Source organism: Hemibagrus wyckioides, linkage group LG25 (genome assembly GCF_019097595.1).
Source record: "Hemibagrus wyckioides isolate EC202008001 linkage group LG25, SWU_Hwy_1.0, whole genome shotgun sequence".
NCBI classification, from domain to species: domain Eukaryota; kingdom Metazoa; phylum Chordata; class Actinopteri; order Siluriformes; family Bagridae; genus Hemibagrus; species Hemibagrus wyckioides.
In genome coordinates, this window is record NC_080734.1 from 773276 (window position 1) to 796078 (window position 22803).

General features: G+C 40.4%; 1 protein-coding gene across 1 annotated transcript in view; it reads right to left on the minus strand.

The window, feature by feature from the left end:
* The window catches only part of meis2b (Meis homeobox 2b), a 28293-nt gene extending 25705 nt beyond the window's left edge, over positions 1 to 2588 (minus strand). The window contains exon 1 of the mRNA XM_058378812.1: positions 2228 to 2588. Coding sequence (XP_058234795.1) covers positions 2228 to 2239 — 12 coding nt within the window. The 5' untranslated portion in view covers positions 2240 to 2588. The remainder of the gene's footprint in view (positions 1 to 2227) is intronic.
* Positions 2589 to 22803: the final 20215 nt, after the last annotated feature.

The window sequence follows — 22803 nt, forward strand, 5'->3', positions numbered from 1 at the left end:
TCCACGTCACCTCCAGCTCTGTACTGAACACTTCATATATCACACACACACACACACAGACACACACACATACACATCGAAGAATACACATAATGACAAGTAGTACTGAATAATAGGGAAATATATATGACAAAGAGAAAGGGACCAGGAACTGAACCTTGAGGATCTTTTTAAGGCACTGACATTCTGGAAGCTTCTGATAAACAAAATGCACAAAAACTGCACACACACACACACACACACACACACACACAAACACACAGAGGAAACGCACATACACAGGAAACACACACACTCGTGCAACGTTTCCTACTGGAGTAAAAACAATAAGATAGCAGAAATATTCTGGAGAGCAGGTCATGAAGTGTCTTTTGTGAAATTTTAACGCACTAAATGTAGGTTTAAAAAAAAAAAATTCCCACGGTTCCGGGACGTCTGGTGAAGGAAACTGTAGACGTAATAACACGAAAATAAACACACACTGAGAACGAAACTGCATTTAAATATCATATCTGTGGGGTGGGGGTGGGGGGTGCCAATACTTTGTGCAGACCAGAAAATAATTTGTGTGGAAAAAAAGTGGGGCAGCTTAGTGTTCAGCACTGCTGCCTCACAGCAAGAAGGTCCTGGGTTTGAATCCCGGGTTTGAACAGACAGGGGTCTTTCTGTGTGGAGTTTCCATGTTCTCCCCTGTGTGGGTTTACTCCTGGTACTCCAGTTTCCTCCCACAGTCCAAAAACATGTACGTTAGGTTGACTGGTCATTCTAAATTACCCATGAGTGTGTGTGAGCCCTGTGATAGACTGGTGACCTGTCCAGGGTGGACCCCTGCCTTTCACCCAGTGTGTGCTGGGATAGATTCCAGCAGATCCCCGTGACCCTGATTAGGAATAAAGCGGGTATAGAAGATGGATGGATGGAAAAAAAGTGGAGCTGATACTTCTTTATTCTTTCCTTTTCTCCATCTTTTTAGTTTTTTTTCTACTATTAAATACATTCCTATTGAAAGGGACTCGAGAATTTAATGTAACTGTTTAACGGGAATTTTCACGGCCAACTGTTCCAGCTAAAAGTTTATTAATAAACACACGATGCTGCTTTTATCCATTTATAGCTACATTTAATGACATTGTTAATAACGTCACCGAGACCAATTCCTCAACAAGTTCCTTTCCTCCATTCACTTATAGCAGCTGTAAACAAGCTGTGAATGAGCCGTTGCTATGGAAACCGTAACCTATCAGAGCCAGGACATTAATATAAACCTGTGCCGCTGTCAGAGCTGATGTTGGAGAGAATTTATTAAACACCTGATCCACCAATCAGAGCGCAGGATCCAGCAGCAGCCTGGTGTGATAACAGTAATGTAATAAAAAGGCACGGAGCAAACAATTAAGAACAGAAGGAATTAGAAAGAGATTTTAAAAAAAAATCTAATCTTAAAATAAATGTAAATACATAAATACAAAAAAAGGGAGAGAAAGTACCTTTGATGAAATGAAAAAATAAAAATATTTTTAGATGATGTTTGGATGTTGATATATTTAGTGGTCTTGAGTTCCACAGATTTAAAATAGATAGATAGTTAAATAAATAAATGAATGAATAAATAAATAAGTAAATAAATAAATAAATAAATTTCCTGTTCGCCTAAAAAATTAAAGATTAAAAATCAAGATTAATAATAAGGACATAATTAAGAGTGTGTTAAGAATATAAAAATAAATCTCTAAGGCTTTCACAGTCTATAGAAATTTTAGTGTAATTAATGTAACACAAATAGAAATCTAATTTTATTTTAAAAAAATTAAAATAAAAAGTGCATTTGTTTCAGAATAAAGACTCGGAATAAACACCTGAGATGGTGATGATGATGATGATGATGATAACTGCCACATGATCAATAATAAGTGTTATGTGCAGCATTATAATAAATATAATTTATTATTTATAATACATTATAATTTTTATATTAAAAAAAAAGGTCTTATGGTAATAACAAAAAAAAAGAATAAAATGTAGGATGCAAATATACAGCTTATATTAAACTCCTTAGGTACAAATAAAATATTATAACGTGTTTATTACACAACACACACATCGAGTATATAAACCTTCCTGTTCTTATTTTAAAAAGGATGTGAAACATTTTAATATTTTACAGAAATTTGGTTTAATCAGAGTGAAAGTTTTATTAATAGACTGATGTAAAGATGTGTGTCCTTACCCTCTGCGCCATCAGCACGTGCAGCTTCGGAGCTCAGCTTCCTTTAAATCGGCACTTCAGTTAAAGTGAGGTCAAGTGCGTGTGCGTGTGTGTGTGTGTGCGTGTGTGTGTGTGTGTGTGTGTAATCCGATATTAATCTGATATAAATGACTAAACAAACACACTCTGTAAACAATCTCTCATTTCTGACTCAGAAATAAAACTCTGTGTGAAAGTCGCAGCTACAGATTATTCTCTACATTTATTATTATTATTATTTAAAGCTTTTCTTGTCTTTTGTCTGTAGTTAAAATAAATCCCCAAATCTCTCCATACTTCCTTTCATCATGCCGCTGCAGTTTCCGCGCGCGCTCACGAAAAGTCAGAAAGAGAAGAGAAAAAAAATGAAATGAAAGAGGGGCGGAGAGACGCACGAGGGAGGGGATTTAACCGTGTGTGTGTGTGTGTGTGTGTGCGTGCGTGTGTGTGTGTGTGTGCGTGTGTGTGTGTGTGTGTGTGTGCGTGTGTGTGTGTGCGTGTGTGTGTGTGTGTGTGCGTGTGTGTGTGTGTGTGTGCGTGTGTGTGTGTGTGTGTGTGTGCGTGTGTGTGTGTGCGTGTGTGTGCGTGTGTGTGTGTGCGTGTGTGTGTGTGTGTGTGCGTGTGTGTGTGTGTCTCCTCAAGTGAGCAGAAACGTTATTTAAACCTTAAAGATATTTAAATCTTTTTTTTGCCAATGCGTAATTTTATTTATTTATTTATTTATTTATTTATTTATTTAGTAATACTTAAATAGTCACATTATATTATGAGAACTCCGCGCACAAATAAATGTAATTTACAGTTTTAAAAGAATTTACACCTCGTGTATGTTTCTTTGTGAAGGTCCAATTAGGTTAATTTTTGTTTTTATTTAAAAATATCTAATGAATTTAATATAAGAAAAAAAAACCTTTTATGTCTAAAATAATGTAAGGAAACACGAAATAAACGGAACTGATTTGTGATTTTAATTTAATTATTTTTAACATAACGTAAATAAATATTTGTAACAATTTATAACCAAAACTCCGATAATTTTTTCTGAAGGAGTTAATAGTGATAACTGTGATGTGGTGTGTGGTGTGTGTTATGGTGTGTGTGATGTGTGTGTGTGTGTTACGGTGTGTGTGGTGTGTGATGTGGTGTGTGTGTGTGGAGTGTGATGTGATTTGTGTGTGTGTGTGTGTTACGGTGTGTGTGTGTGGTGTGTGATGTGGTGTGTGTTACGGTGTGTGTGGTGTGCATGTGTGTGTGTGTGTTACGGTATGTGTGGTGTGTGTGGTGTGTGTTATGGTGTGTGTGGTGTGTGATGTGGTGTGTGTGTGTTACGGTGTGTGTGGTGTGTGTGTTACGGTATGTGTGGTGTGTGTTACGGTGTGTGTGTGTTACGGTATGTGTGGTGTGTGTGGTGTGTGATGTGGTGTGTGTGTGTTACGGTGTGTGTGGTGTGTGTGGTGTGTGATGTGGTTTGTGTGTGTGTGTGTGTTATGGTATGTGTGGTGTGTGTGGTGTGTGTTACGGTGTGTGTGGTGTGTGTGGTGTGTGTTACGGTGTGTGTGGTGTGTGATGTGGTGTGTGTGTGTTACGGTGTGTGTGGTGTGTGTGGTGTGTGTTATGGTATGTGTGGTGTGTGTGGTGTGTGATGTGGTGTGTATGTGTGTGTGTGTGTGTGTGTTATGGTATGTGTGGTGTGTGTACAAACTACACACACTACACAGTACACACACTACACACACTACACAGTACACACACTACACACACACTACACAGTACACACACTACACACTACACACACTACACACACTACACAGTACACACACTACACACTACACACACTACACAGTACACAAACTACACACTACACACACTACACACACTACACAGTATGTGTGGTGTGTGATGTGGTGTGTATGTGTGTGTGTGTGTGTGTTATGGTATGTGTGGTATGTGTGGTGTGTGATGTGGTGTGTATGTGTGTGTGTGTGTGTGTTATGGTATGTGTGGTGTGTGTGGTGTGTGATGTGGTGTGTATGTGTGTGTGGTGTGTGATGTGGTGTGTATGTGTGTGTGTGTGTGTGTGTGTTATGGTATGTGTGGTGTGTGTGGTGTGTGATGTGGTGTGTATGTGTGTGTTACGGTGTGTGTGGTATGTGTGGTGTGTGATGTGGTGTATGTGTGTGTGGTGTGTGATGTGGTGTGTATGTGTGTGTGGTGTGTGATGTGGTGTGTATGTGTGTGTGTGTGTTATGGTATGTGTGGTGTGTGTGGTGTGTGATGTGGTGTGTATGTGTGTGTGTGTGTGTGTGTGTTATGGTATGTGTGGTGTGTGTGGTGTGTATGTGTGTGTGTGTGTGTGTGTGTTATGGTATGTGTGGTGTGTGTGGTGTGTGATGTGGTGTGTATGTGTGTGTGTGTGTGTTATGGTATGTGTGGTATGTGTGGTGTGTGATGTGGTGTGTATGTGTGTGTGTGTTATGGTATGTGTGGTGTGTGTGGTGTGTGATGTGGTGTGTATGTGTGTGTGGTGTGTGATGTGGTGTGTATGTGTGTGTGTGTGTTATGGTATGTGTGGTGTGTGTGGTGTGTGATGTGGTGTGTATGTGTGTGTGGTGTGTGATGTGGTGTGTATGTGTGTGTGTGTGTGTGTGTGTGTTATGGTATGTGTGGTATGTGTGGTGTGTGATGTGGTGTGTATGTGTGTGTGGTGTGTGATGTGGTGTGTATGTGTGTGTGTGTGTGTTATGGTATGTGTGGTGTGTGTGGTGTGTGATGTGGTGTGTATGTGTGTGTGGTGTGTGATGTGGTGTGTATGTGTGTGTGTGTGTGTGTGTGTGTGTGTGTGTGTTATGGTATGTGTGTGTGTGTGTGGTGTGTGATGTGGTGTGTATGTGTGTGTGTGTGTGTGTGTGATGTGGTGTGTATGTGTGTGTGTGTGTGTTATGGTATGTGTGTGTGTGTGGTGTGTGATGTGGTGTGTATGTGTATGTGTGTGTGTGTGTTATGGTATGTGTGGTGTGTGTGGTGTGTGATGTGGTGTGTATGTGTGTGTGTGTGTTATGGTATGTGTGGTGTGTGTGGTGTGTGATGTGGTGTGTATGTGTGTGTGTGTGTGTGGTGTGTGATGTGGTGTGTGTGTGTGTGTTATGGTATGTGTGGTGTGTGTGGTGTGTGATGTGGTGTGTATGTGTGTGTGTGTGTGTGTGTTATGGTATGTGTGGTGTGTGTGGTGTGTGATGTGGTGTGTATGTGTGTGTGTGTGTGTTATGGTATGTGTGGTATGTGTGGTGTGTATGTGTGTGTGTGTGTGTGTGTTATGGTATGTGTGTGTGTGTGGTGTGTGATGTGGTGTGTGTGTCTGTGTGTGTGTGTTATGGTATGTGTGTGTGTGTGGTGTGTGATGTGGTGTGTGTGTGTGTGTGTGTTATGGTATGTGCGTGTGTGTGGTGTGTGATGTGGTGTGTGTGTGTGTGTGTGTTATGGTATGTGTGGTGTGTGTGGTGTGTGATGTGGTGTGTGTGTGTGTGTGTGTGTTATGGTATGTGTGGTGTGTGTGGTGTGTGATGTGGTGTGTATGTGTGTGTGTGTGTGTTATGGTATGTGTGTGTGTGTGGTGTGTGATGTGGTGTGTGTGTGTGTTATGGTATGTGTGGTGTGTGTGGTGTGTGATGTGGTGTGTATGTGTGTGTGTGTGTGTGTTATGGTATGTGTGTGTGTGTGGTGTGTGATGTGGTGTGTGTGTGTGTGTGTGTGTTATGGTATGTGTGGTGTGTGTGGTGTGTGATGTGGTGTGTATGTGTGTGTGTGTGTGTGTTATGGTATGTGTGGTGTGTGTGGTGTGTGATGTGGTGTGTGTGTGTGTGTTATGGTATGTGTGGTGTGTGTGGTGTGTGATGTGGTGTGTATGTGTGTGTGTGTGTGTGTGTGTTATGGTATGTGTGTGTGTGTGGTGTGTGATGTGGTGTGTGTGTGTGTGTGTGTTATGGTATGTGTGGTGTGTGTGGTGTGTGATGTGGTGTGTATGTGTGTGTGTGTGTGTCAGTGTGATTGATGATAGGTTGCTCATCTCTGAAACATTAAATGAGAATCTGATTATAATAAATCACATCACATCTGATTAATCAGACTCACACTCAGGGTCTGTTTCACTTCACATTTACATTCATTTTAAATTCAAACAGCAGAATTATTTTATACACACACTACACAGTACACACACTACACACACTACACAGTACACACACTACACACACTACACAGTACACACACTACACAGTACACACACTACACACACTACACAGTACACACACTACACAGTACACACACTACACAGTACACACACTACACACACTACACAGTACACACACTACACAGTATACACACTACACACACTACACAGTACACACACTACACACACTACACAGTACACACACTACACACACTACACAGTACACACACTACACAGTACACACACTACACACACTACACAGTACACACACTACACAGTACACACACTACACACACTACACAGTACACACACTACACACACTACACAGTACACACACTACACACTACACAGTACACACACTACACAGTACACACACTACACACTACACACACTACACACACTACACAGTACACACACTACACACACTACACAGTACACACACTACACACACTACACAGTACACACACTACACAGTACACACACTACACACACCACACACACTACACAGTACACACACTACACACACTACACAGTACACACACTACACACACTACACAGTACACACAGTACACACACTACACACACTACACAGTACACACACTACACACACTACACAGTACACACACTACAGAGTACACACACTACACACACTACACAGTACACACACTACACACTACACACACTACACACTACACACACTACACACACTACACAGTACACACACTACACACACTACACAGTACACACACTACACAGTACACACACTACACACACTACACAGTACACACACTACACAGTACACACACTACACAGTACACACAGTACACACACTACACACACTACACAGTACACACACTACACACACTACACAGTACACACACTACACACACTACACAGTACACACACTACACACACTACACACACTACACAGTACACACACTACACACACTACACAGTACACACAGTACACACACTACACAGTACACACACTACACACACTACACAGTACACACACTACACACACTACACAGTACACACACTACACACACTACACACACTACACAGTACACACACTACACACACTACACAGTACACACACTACACAGTACACACACTACACAGTACACACACTACACACACTACACAGTACATACACTACACACACTACACAGTACACACACTACACACACTACACAGTACACACACTACACAGTACACACAGTACACACACTACACACTACACAGTACACACACTACACAGTACACACACTACACACTACACAGTACACACACTACACACACTACACAGTACACACACTACACAGTACACACACTACACACAGTACACACACTACACACACTACACAGTACACACAGTACACACACTACACAGTACACACACTACACACACTACACACACTACACAGTACACAAAGTACACACTACACACACATACAAACTACACACACTACACAGTACACACACTACACAGTACACACACTACACACACTACAAACTACACACACTACACAGTACACACACTACACACACTACACAGTACACACACTACACACACTACACAGTACACACACTACACACACTACACAGTACACACAGTACACACACTACACAGTAAACAAAGTACACACTACACACACTACACAGACTACACAGTACACACACTACACACACTACACAGTACACACACTACACACACTACACACACTACACAGTACACACACTACACACACTACACACTACACAGTACACACTACACACACTACACACACTACACAGTACACACACTACACACACTACACACTACACACACTACACACTACACACACTACACAGTACACACACTACACACACTACACAGTACACACACTACACACACTACACAGTACACACACTACACACACTACACACTACACACACTACACTACACACATTACACACACTCTACACTACACACATTCTACACTACACACTACACACACTACACACACTACACAGTACACACACTACACACTACACACACTACACAGTACACACACTACACAGTACACAGTACACACACTACACACTACACACACTACACACTACACACACTACACTACACACATTACACACACTCTACACTAAACACACTACACAGTACACACACTACACACACTACACACACTACACAGTACACAAAGTACACACTACACACACATACAAACTACACACACTACACAGTACACACACTACACAGTACACACACTACACACACTACAAACTACACACACTACACAGTACACACACTACACACACTACACAGTACACACACTACACACACTACACAGTACACACACTACACACACTACACAGTACACACAGTACACACACTACACAGTAAACAAAGTACACACTACACACACTACACACACTACACAGTACACACACTACACACACTACACAGTACACACACTACACACACTACACACACTACACAGTACACACACTACACACACTACACACTACACAGTACACACACTACACACACTACACACACTACACAGTACACACACTACACACACTACACACTACACACACTACACAGTACACACACTACACAGTACACACACTACACACACTACACAGTACACACACTACACACACTACACAGTACACACACTACACACACTACACACTACACACACTACACTACACACATTACACACACTCTACACTACACACATTCTACACTACACACTACACACACTACACTCACTACACAGTACACACACTACACAGTACACAGTACACACTACACACACTACACACACTACACACTACACACACTACACTACACACATTACACACACTCTACACTAAACACACTACACACACTACACACACTACACACTACACACATTACACACTCTACACTACACACTCTACACTACACACATTACACACTCTACACTACACACACTACACACACTACACTACACACATTACACACTCTACACTACACACATTACACACTCTACACTACACACACTACACACACTACACTACACACATTACACACTCTACACTACACACACTACACTACACACATTACACACACTACACAGTACACACACTACACACTACACACACTACACACTACACACTCTACACTACACACATTACATACACTACACTACACAGATTACACACTCTACACTACACACATTACATACACTACACTACACACATTACACACACTACACTACACACATTACACACTCTACACTACACACATTACACACACTACACTACACACATTACACACTCTACACTACACACATTACATACACTACACTACACACATTACACACACTACACTACACACATTACATACACTACACTACACACATTACACACACTACACTACACACATTACACACTCTACACTACACACATTACACACACTACACTACACACATTACACACTCTACACTACACACATTACACACACTCTACACTACACACATTACACACTCTACACTACACACACTCTACACTACACACATTACACACTCTACACTACACACATTACACACACTCTACACTACACACATTACACACTCTACACTACACACTACACACACTCTACACTACACACTCTACACTACACACATTACACACTCTACACTACACACACTACACACACTACACTACACACATTACACACTCTACACTACACACATTACACACTCTACACTACACACACTACACACACTACACTACACACATTACACACTCTACACTACACACACTACACTACACACACTACACACACTACACAGTACACACACTACACACTACACACACTACACACTACACACTCTACACTACACACATTACATACACTACACTACACAGATTACACACTCTACACTACACACATTACATACACTACACTACACACATTACACACACTACACTACACACATTACACACTCTACACTACACACATTACACACACTACACTACACACATTACACACTCTACACTACACACATTACACACTACACACTACACACACTACACACTACACACTCTACACTACACACATTACATACACTACACTACACAGATTACACACTCTACACTACACACATTACATACACTACACTACACACATTACACACACTACACTACACACATTACACACTCTACACTACACACATTACACACACTACACTACACACATTACACACTCTACACTACACACATTACACACACTCTACACTACACACATTACACACTCTACACTACACACACTCTACACTACACACATTACACACTCTACACTACACACTACACACACTCTACACTACACACATTACACACTCTACACTACACACTACACACACTCTACACTACACACACTACACTACACACATTACACACACTACACTACACACTACACACACTACACTACACACATTACACACTCTACACTACACACATTACACACATTCTACACTACACACTACACACACTACACACACTACACAGTACACACACTACACACTACACACACTACACAGTACACACACTACACACTACACAGTACACACACTACACACTACACACACTACACACTACACACACTACACACACTACACTACACACACTCTACACTAAACACACTACACACACTACACACACTACACACATTACACACTCTACACTACACACTCTACACTACACACATTACACACTCTACACTACACACACTACACACACTACACTACACACATTACACACTCTACACTACACACATTACACACTCTACACTACACACACTACACTACAGACACTACACACACTACACAGTACACACACTACACACACTACACACTACACACTCTACACTCTACACTACACACATTACATACACTACACTACACAGATTACACACTCTACACTACACACACTACACTACACACATTACACACACTACACTACACACATTACACACTCTACACTACACACATTACACACACTCTACACTACACACATTACACACTCTACACTACACACATTACACACCCTACACTACACACACTCTACACTACACACATTACACACTCTACACTACACACTACACACACTCTACATTACACATTACACACACTCTACACTAAACACATTACACACACTCTACACTACACACATTACACACTCTACACTACACACTCTCTACACTACACATTACACACACTACACACTCTACACTACACACATTACACACTCTACACTACACATTACACACACTACACACTCTACACTACACACATTACACAATCTACACTACACACATTACACACACTCTACACTACACACATTACACACATTCTACACTACACACATTACACACACTACACACTACACACATTACACACACTCTACACTACACACATTACACACTCTACACTACACACATTACACACACTACACACTACACACATTACACACACTCTACACTACACACATTACACACTCTACACTACACACATTACACACACTACACACTACACACATTACACACACTCTACACTACACACATTACACACTCTACACTACACACATTACACATTCTACACTGCACACATTACACACACTACACACTACACACATTACACACACTCTACACTACACACATTACACACTCTACACTACACACATTACACACTCTACACTACACACATTACACACTCTACACTACACACATTACACACTCTACACTACACACATTACACACTCTACACTACACACATTACACACTCTACACTACACACATTACACACTCTACACTACACACATTACACACTCTACACTACACACATTACACACTCTACACTACACACACTCTACACTACACACATTACACACTCTACACTACACATTACACACACTACACACTCTACACTACACACATTACACACTCTACACTACACACATTACACAACTCTACACTACACACATTACACACTCTACACTACACACACTCTACACTACACACACTCTACACTACACACATTACACACTCTACACTACACACATTACACACTCTACACTACACACACTCTACACTACACACACTCTACACTACACACATTACACACTCTACACTACACACACTCTACACTACACACATTACACACTCTACACTTGTGTGTATATTGTGTGTGTATTGTTTATATTGTGTGTATTGTGTGTATATTGTGTGTATATTGTGTGTGTATTTTGTGTATATTGTGTGTGTATTGTGTATATTGTGTGTGTATTGTTTATATTGTGTGTGTATTGTGTGTGTATTGTGTATATTGTGTGTATATTGTATGTATATTGTGTGTGTATTGTTTATATTGTGTGTGTATTGTGTGTATATTGTGTGTGTATTGTTTATATTGTGTGTGTATTGTGTGTATTGTGTGTGTATTGTTTATATTGTTTGTGTATTGTGTGTGTATTGTGTGTGTATTGTTTATATTGTTTGTGTATTGTTTATATTGTTTGTGTATTGTGTGTATTGTGTGTGTATTGTGTGTGTATTGTTTATATTGTTTGTGTATTGTGTGTATATTGTGTGTGTATTGTGTGTGTATTGTGTTTGTATTGTGTGTGTATTGTTTATATTGTGTGTGTATTGTGTGTGTATTGTGTTTGTATTGTTTATATTGTGTGTGTATTGTGTGTATTGTGTGTGTATTGTTTATATTGTGTGTGTATTGTGTGTATTGTGTGTGTATTGTTTATATTGTTTGTGTATTGTGTGTGTATTGTTTATATTGTGTGTATTGTGTGTGTATTGTTTATATTGTGTGTATTGTGTGTGTATTGTTTATATTGTTTGTGTATTGTGTGTATTGTGTGTATATTGTTTATATTGTTTGTGTATTGTGTGTATTGTGTGTGTATTGTGTGTGTATTTTTTATATTGTTTGTGCATTGTGTGTATTGTGTGTGTATTGTTTATATTGTTTGTGTATTGTGTGTATTGTGTGTGTATTGTTTATATTGTGTGTATATTGTATGTATATTGTGTGTGTATTGTGTGTGTATTGTTTATATTGTTTGTGTATTGTGTGTGTATTGTTTATATTGTGTGTATTGTGTGTGTATTGTGTGTGTATTGTTTATATTGTTTGTGTATTGTGTGTATTGTGTGTATTGTGTGTGTATTGTTTATATTGTGTGTGTATTGTGTGTATTGTGTGTGTATTGTTTATATTGTGTGTATTGTGTGTGTATTGTGTGTGTATTGTTTATATTGTTTGTGTATTGTGTGTATTGTGTGTATTGTGTGTGTATTGTTTATATTGTGTGTGTATTGTGTGTATTGTGTGTGTATTGTTTATATTGTGTGTATATTGTATGTATATTGTGTGTGTATTGTTTATATTGTGTGTATTGTGTGTGTATTCTGTGTGTATTGTTTATATTGTTTGTGTATTGTGTGTATATTGTGTGTGTATTGTTTATATTGTGTGTTTTGTGTGTGTATTGTGTGTGTATTGTTTATATTGTTTGTGTATTGTATGTGTATTGTGTGTGTATTGTTTATATTGTTTGTGTATTGTGTGTGTATTGTGTGTGTATTGTGTGTGTATTGTTTATATTGTTTGTGTATTGTGTGTGTATTGTGTGTGTATTGTGTGTGTATTGTGTGTGTATTGTTTATATTGTTTGTGTATTGTGTGTGTATTGTGTGTGTATTGTTTATATTGTTTGTGTATTGTGTGTGTATTGCGTGTGTATTGTGTGTGTATTGTGTGTGTATTGTTTATATTGTGTGTATATTGTGTGTGTATTGTTTATATTGTGTGTATATTGTGTGTGTATTGTTTATATTGTGTGTATATTGTGTGTGTATTGTTTATATTGTGTGTATTGTGTGTATTGTGTGTGTATTGTTTATACTGTGTGTGTATTGTGTGTCAGTCAGTGTGACACTACAGCTGAAATAAATATAATGTAATGTGTTTATAAAGACAGTGATGTTCCCGTGTCCTGGATTGAACCTGTGTTACACAGAAACATCTTACATGAATAAGAACTGAAGAGTCTCACAAAATCCACTTTAAACAGTTTTTACACACACACACACACACACACACACACATACACACACACACATTCTTCTTCTTCTTCTTCTTATTGTTGTATTCAATATGTGTGATTTGAGTTTATTGCACAAAATGTGAGCTTGTGATTATGTGTTCATATGGATGAAAAATAAATGCAATTAAACACGCATGTAACACTCACACACACACAAACACACACACACAACAACACACACACACACACTACATGATTATTTCATATATATATCTTCACATCGAATAAACCTACATTTAATTTACAAACCGGCACCACCTGCAGGAAAACAACAACAACAACAACACAACAACACCAACACAACACCAACAACACCAACAACACAACACAAGAATGAGAACAACAACGCCGAGTGATTTTTTAAAAATTATTATTATTAAACCCATAATGTAAATTCTAAACACTGATAAGGATGTAAGACTGATGGAGGAACACTTAGCACAATTCCCAAGGCTACATTACTATGAGTGTGTGTGTGTGTGTGTGTGTGTGTGTGTGTGTGTGAGGAAGAGGGCACGCTCATTTCCTAGTGATTTATGGTGTGTGTGTGCGTATCTGCGGCCTGCAGCAGTGCTCTGATATTCAATAACAAGAAATGAACACATTAATCACATAACACACACACACACACACGCACGCAGACACACACAATCTTCACAATTTATATATATTTACACACACACACGTTTCACATTAAAAATCCCCCAAAAGAAATGTTTTTTGTAAATGTTAATAAAGATAAATGTGAATAATTGAATATATTAATTTTAAAATATATTATTTTTAATTTAAATATGCCACAATAGAAAGATTTTATTTCAAACGGTGTGTGTATTATTTTATTTTTTTAAATAATTAATGTTAATGTCTTCCTTTAAAAAGCAGAAATGATTTATTTATATTGGATTTATATTTATTTTATTTTACAGTAATCCATCTTAAAGCACAATTAGAGCAGTTTTTTGTACCCACTCATCGAACTCTGTTTAATGTTGAACATTAAGTGAAGGAGATTTCCTGTCAGAATAAATGGCAGTAAGTCAGAGTTTGGAGTCAGAGTGAGATGAGAAGTGAAAGATTTGTCTTTTTAAGACTCTTAAACGTCTTCTCCTGTTCATCTCTTCTGGATTTTTTAGACATGATTAAATAACAGACCTTTAGGCATTAATTCATTTCTTCCCCTGACATGAGCAGAGGGAAATGAAATGCTTCTGGCTCACTGAGGAAAGTGCCGCTGCATCAAACCTACAGCGCCATCACGTGGAGAAAAGGCGGAACTATGGTGCTGTGAAGATGTCCCAATATATACACTCCCAGTCAGAAGTTTGGACACACCTTCTAATCCCATGGTGTTTCCTGATGTTTATTTCTTTCTACATTGTAAAACAATGCTGAAGGCGGCCGAAATCCACAATAATGTCCTTTGAACAGTTGATATTGAGATATGTCTGCTACTGATGCTCTGTAAAGCCTTCATAACGCCTCTAATCTGAGGTGCTGTTAATTGGTGATTTCTGAGGCTGGTGACTCTAAATGACCTTCTCCTCTGCAGCAGAGGTCAGTTTTGGTCTTGCTTTACTGGGATGGTCTTCATGTGAGCCAGTTTCATCATGGGGCTTGATGGCTTTTGCAAATGCACTTGACAATACTGTTCTTACAAGAACTATTCCAGAACACCTGACCTTCGTGTCTTAAAATAACAACTGACTGGTTTTTGTTGTCATTACATATGGATTACTGTCCATGTGTGTTATTTCATAGTTTTGAAATCTCCAGGATTGTTCTAGAATGTAGAAAATAAATCCCTAAACAAAAAACATTGAAAAAGGTGTGTCCAAACTTTTGACTGGTAGTGTATATAAAATAAAATAAATATAATTATGTATAAAATTATACTATAAATTACAAACTAAATCTATAAATTAAAATTAAAATTATACTATAAATTACAAACTATATCTATAGCAGTAAATTAATTGACTGATACCAAGCGGCTGAAAAGCATCTCTCCCTCCAGTTGGGGATGATTTTAGAAGCGCTTCTGAGGATTTGCCCTGTTTCAATCATTTGGGACAGAATTACTGCATTTGTTCAGGGTGTGTAATTGTGTTTTTGACACCAGTGGAAGCTGCTGATGAATTTGAATCATCTATTCATCTAACCCTGATCTTTGGTTATTGACCCTTTGAACTCCCTGAAAGTCACCAACATAGGTTAGGAGTAAAGAACACCATCTACTTGCAGAAAGCTTGCAGACGCTGAAGAAACCCTTACATCTTCATGGTTTAGTTTCTTTAGTTCTTCCCACACCATCCTGACTCTCATCTTAATGCAGGTTCACGCCCCTCAGTCCCTCTCTGGATCAAGGACTATCCCTGATATTTCTGCCTGCAACCTAAAACACATGGCACTTCATGCAGTTGGGTTTATTCGAGTTTAATCACTGTCACTGTGAGTTCACTTGGAGGTGGACTGAGACCAACTCGTTCAGACGCTCAGGGACCTGAGTGTGATTTTCTCACCTGCCTGAAGAGCCACACTGAGGGTTAGTAATGGGGTTAATAACTCAGGAATGTACTGATGTACCAGACCAGCAAGAGCTCTAAAAAATAAATACTTTAAACTTTAAAGTGAACTGAGAGACACCACAGTGAAGCAAGAACTGTTCTCTCATGCTCTCTTTAATGTGCTTCGTCTCTTAACAGCAGCATTCTGCAGTAACTGTAGACAGAACAGTAATGTACAGTGAGGTACAGTAATCAATAAATGATGAGATGAAAGTATGGATTTTCTTCAAACCATTGAAGGATCATGAAGTTTTGAGGTTGATTTGTCTGAGGTCAGAATCATATGGCACCAAGGTTTTTTAATGTGTTTCATATATAGGGTAATTTACCCAAAATTCAAAAAGATGTTTTTAGATTGAGACGAAATAATATCACTTCTGATTTGCCTTCATTTAAACTGCAGGACCATCAAACAGCTGATATCTCCAAGGCAATTTGTGAGCGACTTTATAGAGCAGCTTTCACTGAGGTTCAGGAGAAGATGAAGCTGTATGTCATCGGAGTAGCAATAAAAGTGAGTGTTATGTTTATATTATGCAGCTAGAAGAGAATTAGCCATAAGATGGAGCCAAGTCACAGGAGCAGAGAAAAAAACAAGATGATCTGTATTTAGTGAGAGAGCTCTGTGGTATTTAATGGAGGAGGAAAACAATCTGAAGGCCTGTAGAACCACACACTCTTACACACACTCTTACACACTCTTACACACACTCTTACACACTCTTACACACACTCTTACACACACTCTTACACACTCTTACACACACACTCTTACACACACTCTTACACACTCTTACACACACTCTTACACACTCTTACACACTCTTACACACACTCTTACACACTCTTACACACACACTCTTACACACACTCTTACACACCCCACACACACACTCTTACACACACTCTTACACACACTCTTACACACACTCTTACACACTCTTACACACACTCTTACACACACTCTTACACACACACTCTTACACAGACTCTTACACACACTCTTACACACACTCTTACACACCCCACACACACACTCTTACACACACTCTTACACACACTCTTACACACTCTTACACACACTCTTACACACACTCTTACACACACTCTTACACACTCTTACACACACTCTTACACACACTCTTACACACACACTCTTACACACACTCTTACACACCCCACACACACACTCTTACACACACTCTTACACACACTCTTACACACCCCACACACACACTCTTACACACACTCTTACACACACTCTTACACACACTCTTACACACCCCACACACACACTCTTACACACACTCTTACACACACTCTTACACACCCCACACACACACTCTTACACACACTCTTACACACACTCTTACACACACTCTTACACACCCCACACACACACTCTTACACACACTCTTACACACACTCTTACACACACTCTTACACACACACTCTTACACACACTCTTACACACCCCACACACACACTCTTACACACACTCTTACACACACTCTTACACACACTCTTACACACCCCACACACACACTCTTACACACACTCTTACACACACTCTTACACACACTCTTACACACACACTCTTACACACACTCTTACACACCCCACACACACACTCTTACACACACTCTTACACACCCCACACACACACTCTTACACACACTCTTACACACACTCTTACACACACTCTTACACACCCCACACACACACTCTTACACACACTCTTACACACACTCTTACACACACTCTTACACACACACTCTTACACACACTCTTACACACCCCACACACACACTCTTACACACACTCTTACACACACTCTTACACACACTCTTACACACACACTCTTACACACACTCTTACACACACTCTTACACACACTCTTACACACCCCACACACACACTCTTACACACACTCTTACACACACTCTTACACACACTCTTACACACACTCTTACACACCCACTCTTACACACACTCTTACACACACTCTGCACACACTCACACACACTCTTCCACACCCTCTTACTCACACTCTTACACACACTCTTACACACACACTCTTACACACACTCTTACACACCCCACACACACACTCTTACACACACTCTTACACACACTCTTACACACACTCTTACACACACACTCTTACACACACTCTTACACACACTCTTACACACACTCTTACACACACTCTTACACACTCTTACACACACTCTTACACACACTCTTACACACCCCACACACACACTCTTACACACACTTACACACCCTCTACACACACTCTTACACACACTCTTACACACACTCTTACACACCTCTTACACACACTCTTACACACACTCTTACACACCCTATACACACACTCTTACACACACTCTTACACACACACTTACACACTCTTACACACACTCTTACACACACACTCTTACACACTCTTACACACACTCTTACACACACTCTACACACACTCTTACACACCCCACACACACTCTTACACACTCTTACACACACTCTTACACACACTCTTACACACACTCTTACACACACCTTACACACCCCTTACACACACACTCTTACACACACACTCTTACACACACTCTTACACACACTCTTACACACACTCTTACACACACTCTTACACACCCCTTACACACACTCTACACACACTCTTACACACACTCTTACACACACTCTTACACATACTCTTACACACTCTTACACACACTCTTACACACACTCTTACACACCCCCACACACACACACTCTTACACACACTCTTACACACACACTCTTACACACACTCTTACACACTCTTACACACACTCTTACACACACTCTTACACACACTCTTACACACACTCTTACACACACACTCTTACACACACACTCTTACACACACTCTTACACACACTCTTACACACACTCTTACACACACTCTTACACACACTCTTACACACCCCACACACACACTCTTACACACCCCACACACACTCTTACACACACTCTTACACACACTCTTACACACACTCTTACACACACACTCTTACACACACACTCTTACACACACTCTTACACACACACTCTTACACACACTCTTACACACACTCTTACACACCCCACACACACACTCTTACACACACTCTTACACACACTCTTACACACACTCTTACACACACTCTTACACACACACTCTTACACACACTCTTACACACCCCACACACACACTCTTACACACACTCTTACACACACTCTTACACACACACTCTTACACACACTCTTACACACCCCACACACACACTCTTACACACACTCTTACACACACTCTTACACACACACTCTTACACACCCCACACACACTCTTACACACACACTCTTACACACACACTCTTACACACACTCTTACACACACTCTTACACACACACTCTTACACACCCCACACACACACTCTTACACACACTCTTACACACACTCTTACACACACTCTTACACACACTCTTACACACACACTCTTACACACACTCTTACACACACTCTTACACACACTCTTACACACACACTCTTACACACCCCACACACACACTCTTACACACACTCTTACACACACACTCTTACACACCCCACACACACTCTTACACACACTCTTACACACACTCTTACACACCCCACACACACACTCTTACACACACACTCTTACACACACTCTTACACACCCCACACACACACTCTTACACACACTCTTACACACACTCTTACACACCCCACACACACACTCTTACACACACTCTTACACACACTCTTACACACCCCACACACACACTCTTACACACCCCACACACACACTCTTACACACACTCTTACACACACTCTTACACACACTCTTACACACCCCACACACACACTCTTACACACACACTCTTACACACACTCTTACACACACTCTTACACACACACTCTTACACACACTCTTACACACACTCTTACACACACACTCTTACACACACACTCTTACACACACTCTTACACACACACTCTTACACACACTCTTACACACACTCTTACACACACACTCTTACACACACTCTTACACACCCCACACACACACTCTTACACACCCCACACACACTCTTACACACACTCTTACACACACACTCTTACACACACTCTTACACACCCCACACACACACTCTTACACACCCCACACACACACTCTTAAACACACTCTTACACACACACCCCTCACACACACTCTTACACACCCCACACACACACTCTTACACACACTCTTACACACACACACTCTTACACACACACACACACCCACACACACTCTTACACACACTCTCCACACACACTCTTACACACCCCACACACACACTCTTACACACACACTCTTACACACACTCTTACACACCCCACACACACACTCTTACACACCCCACACACACACTCTTACACACACACTCTTACACACACACTCTTACACACACTCTTACACACCCCACACACACACTCTTACACACACTCTTACACACCCCACACACACACTCTTACACACACACCCCTCACACACACTCTTACACACCCCACACACACACTCTTACACACACTCTTACACACCCCACACACACACTCTTACACACACACCCCTCACACACACTCTTACACACCCCACACACACACTCTTACACACACTCTTACACACACTCTTACACACCCCACACACACTCTTACACACACACCCCACACACACACTCTTACACACACACCCCACACACACACTCTTACACACGCCACACACACACTCTTACACACACTCTTACACACCCCACACACACACTCTTACACACACTCTTACACACACTCTTACACACCCCACACACACACTCTTACACACACACCCCTCACACACACTCTTACACACCCCACACACCCCTCACACACACTCTTACACACCTCACACACACACTCTTACACACCCTACACACACACTCTTACACACCCTACACACACACTCTTACACACCTCACACACACACTCTTACACACCTCACACACACACTCTTACACACCTCACACACACACTCTTACACACCCTACACACACACTCTTACACACCCCTCACACACACTCTTACACACCTCACACACCCCTCACACACACTCTTACACACCTCACACACCCCTCACACACACTCTTCACCCTCCTGCCATCTGGAAAGAGGTACCGGAGCATTCGGGCCTCACAACCAGACTGTGTAACAGTTTCTTTCCTCAAGCCATCAGGCTCCTCAACACCCAGGACTGAACTGTTCTACACTCTCTCTCACACACACACACACACACACTCTGGACTGAACTGTATACAACTCTCTGTCTCTGTCACACACAGATACACACACACACTCTCTCTTGACTGTGTGGACACGCACACACACGCACATAATTTATATTGTTCATTACTTATTGCACTACCTCTACCTGTCATCCGCTGCTATAGTTATATTTATGTTTATTTCTATTTGCACTACCTCAACTGCTGCTGTTGTATTTTTGCACAATACTTTTTTACATCATTTCACT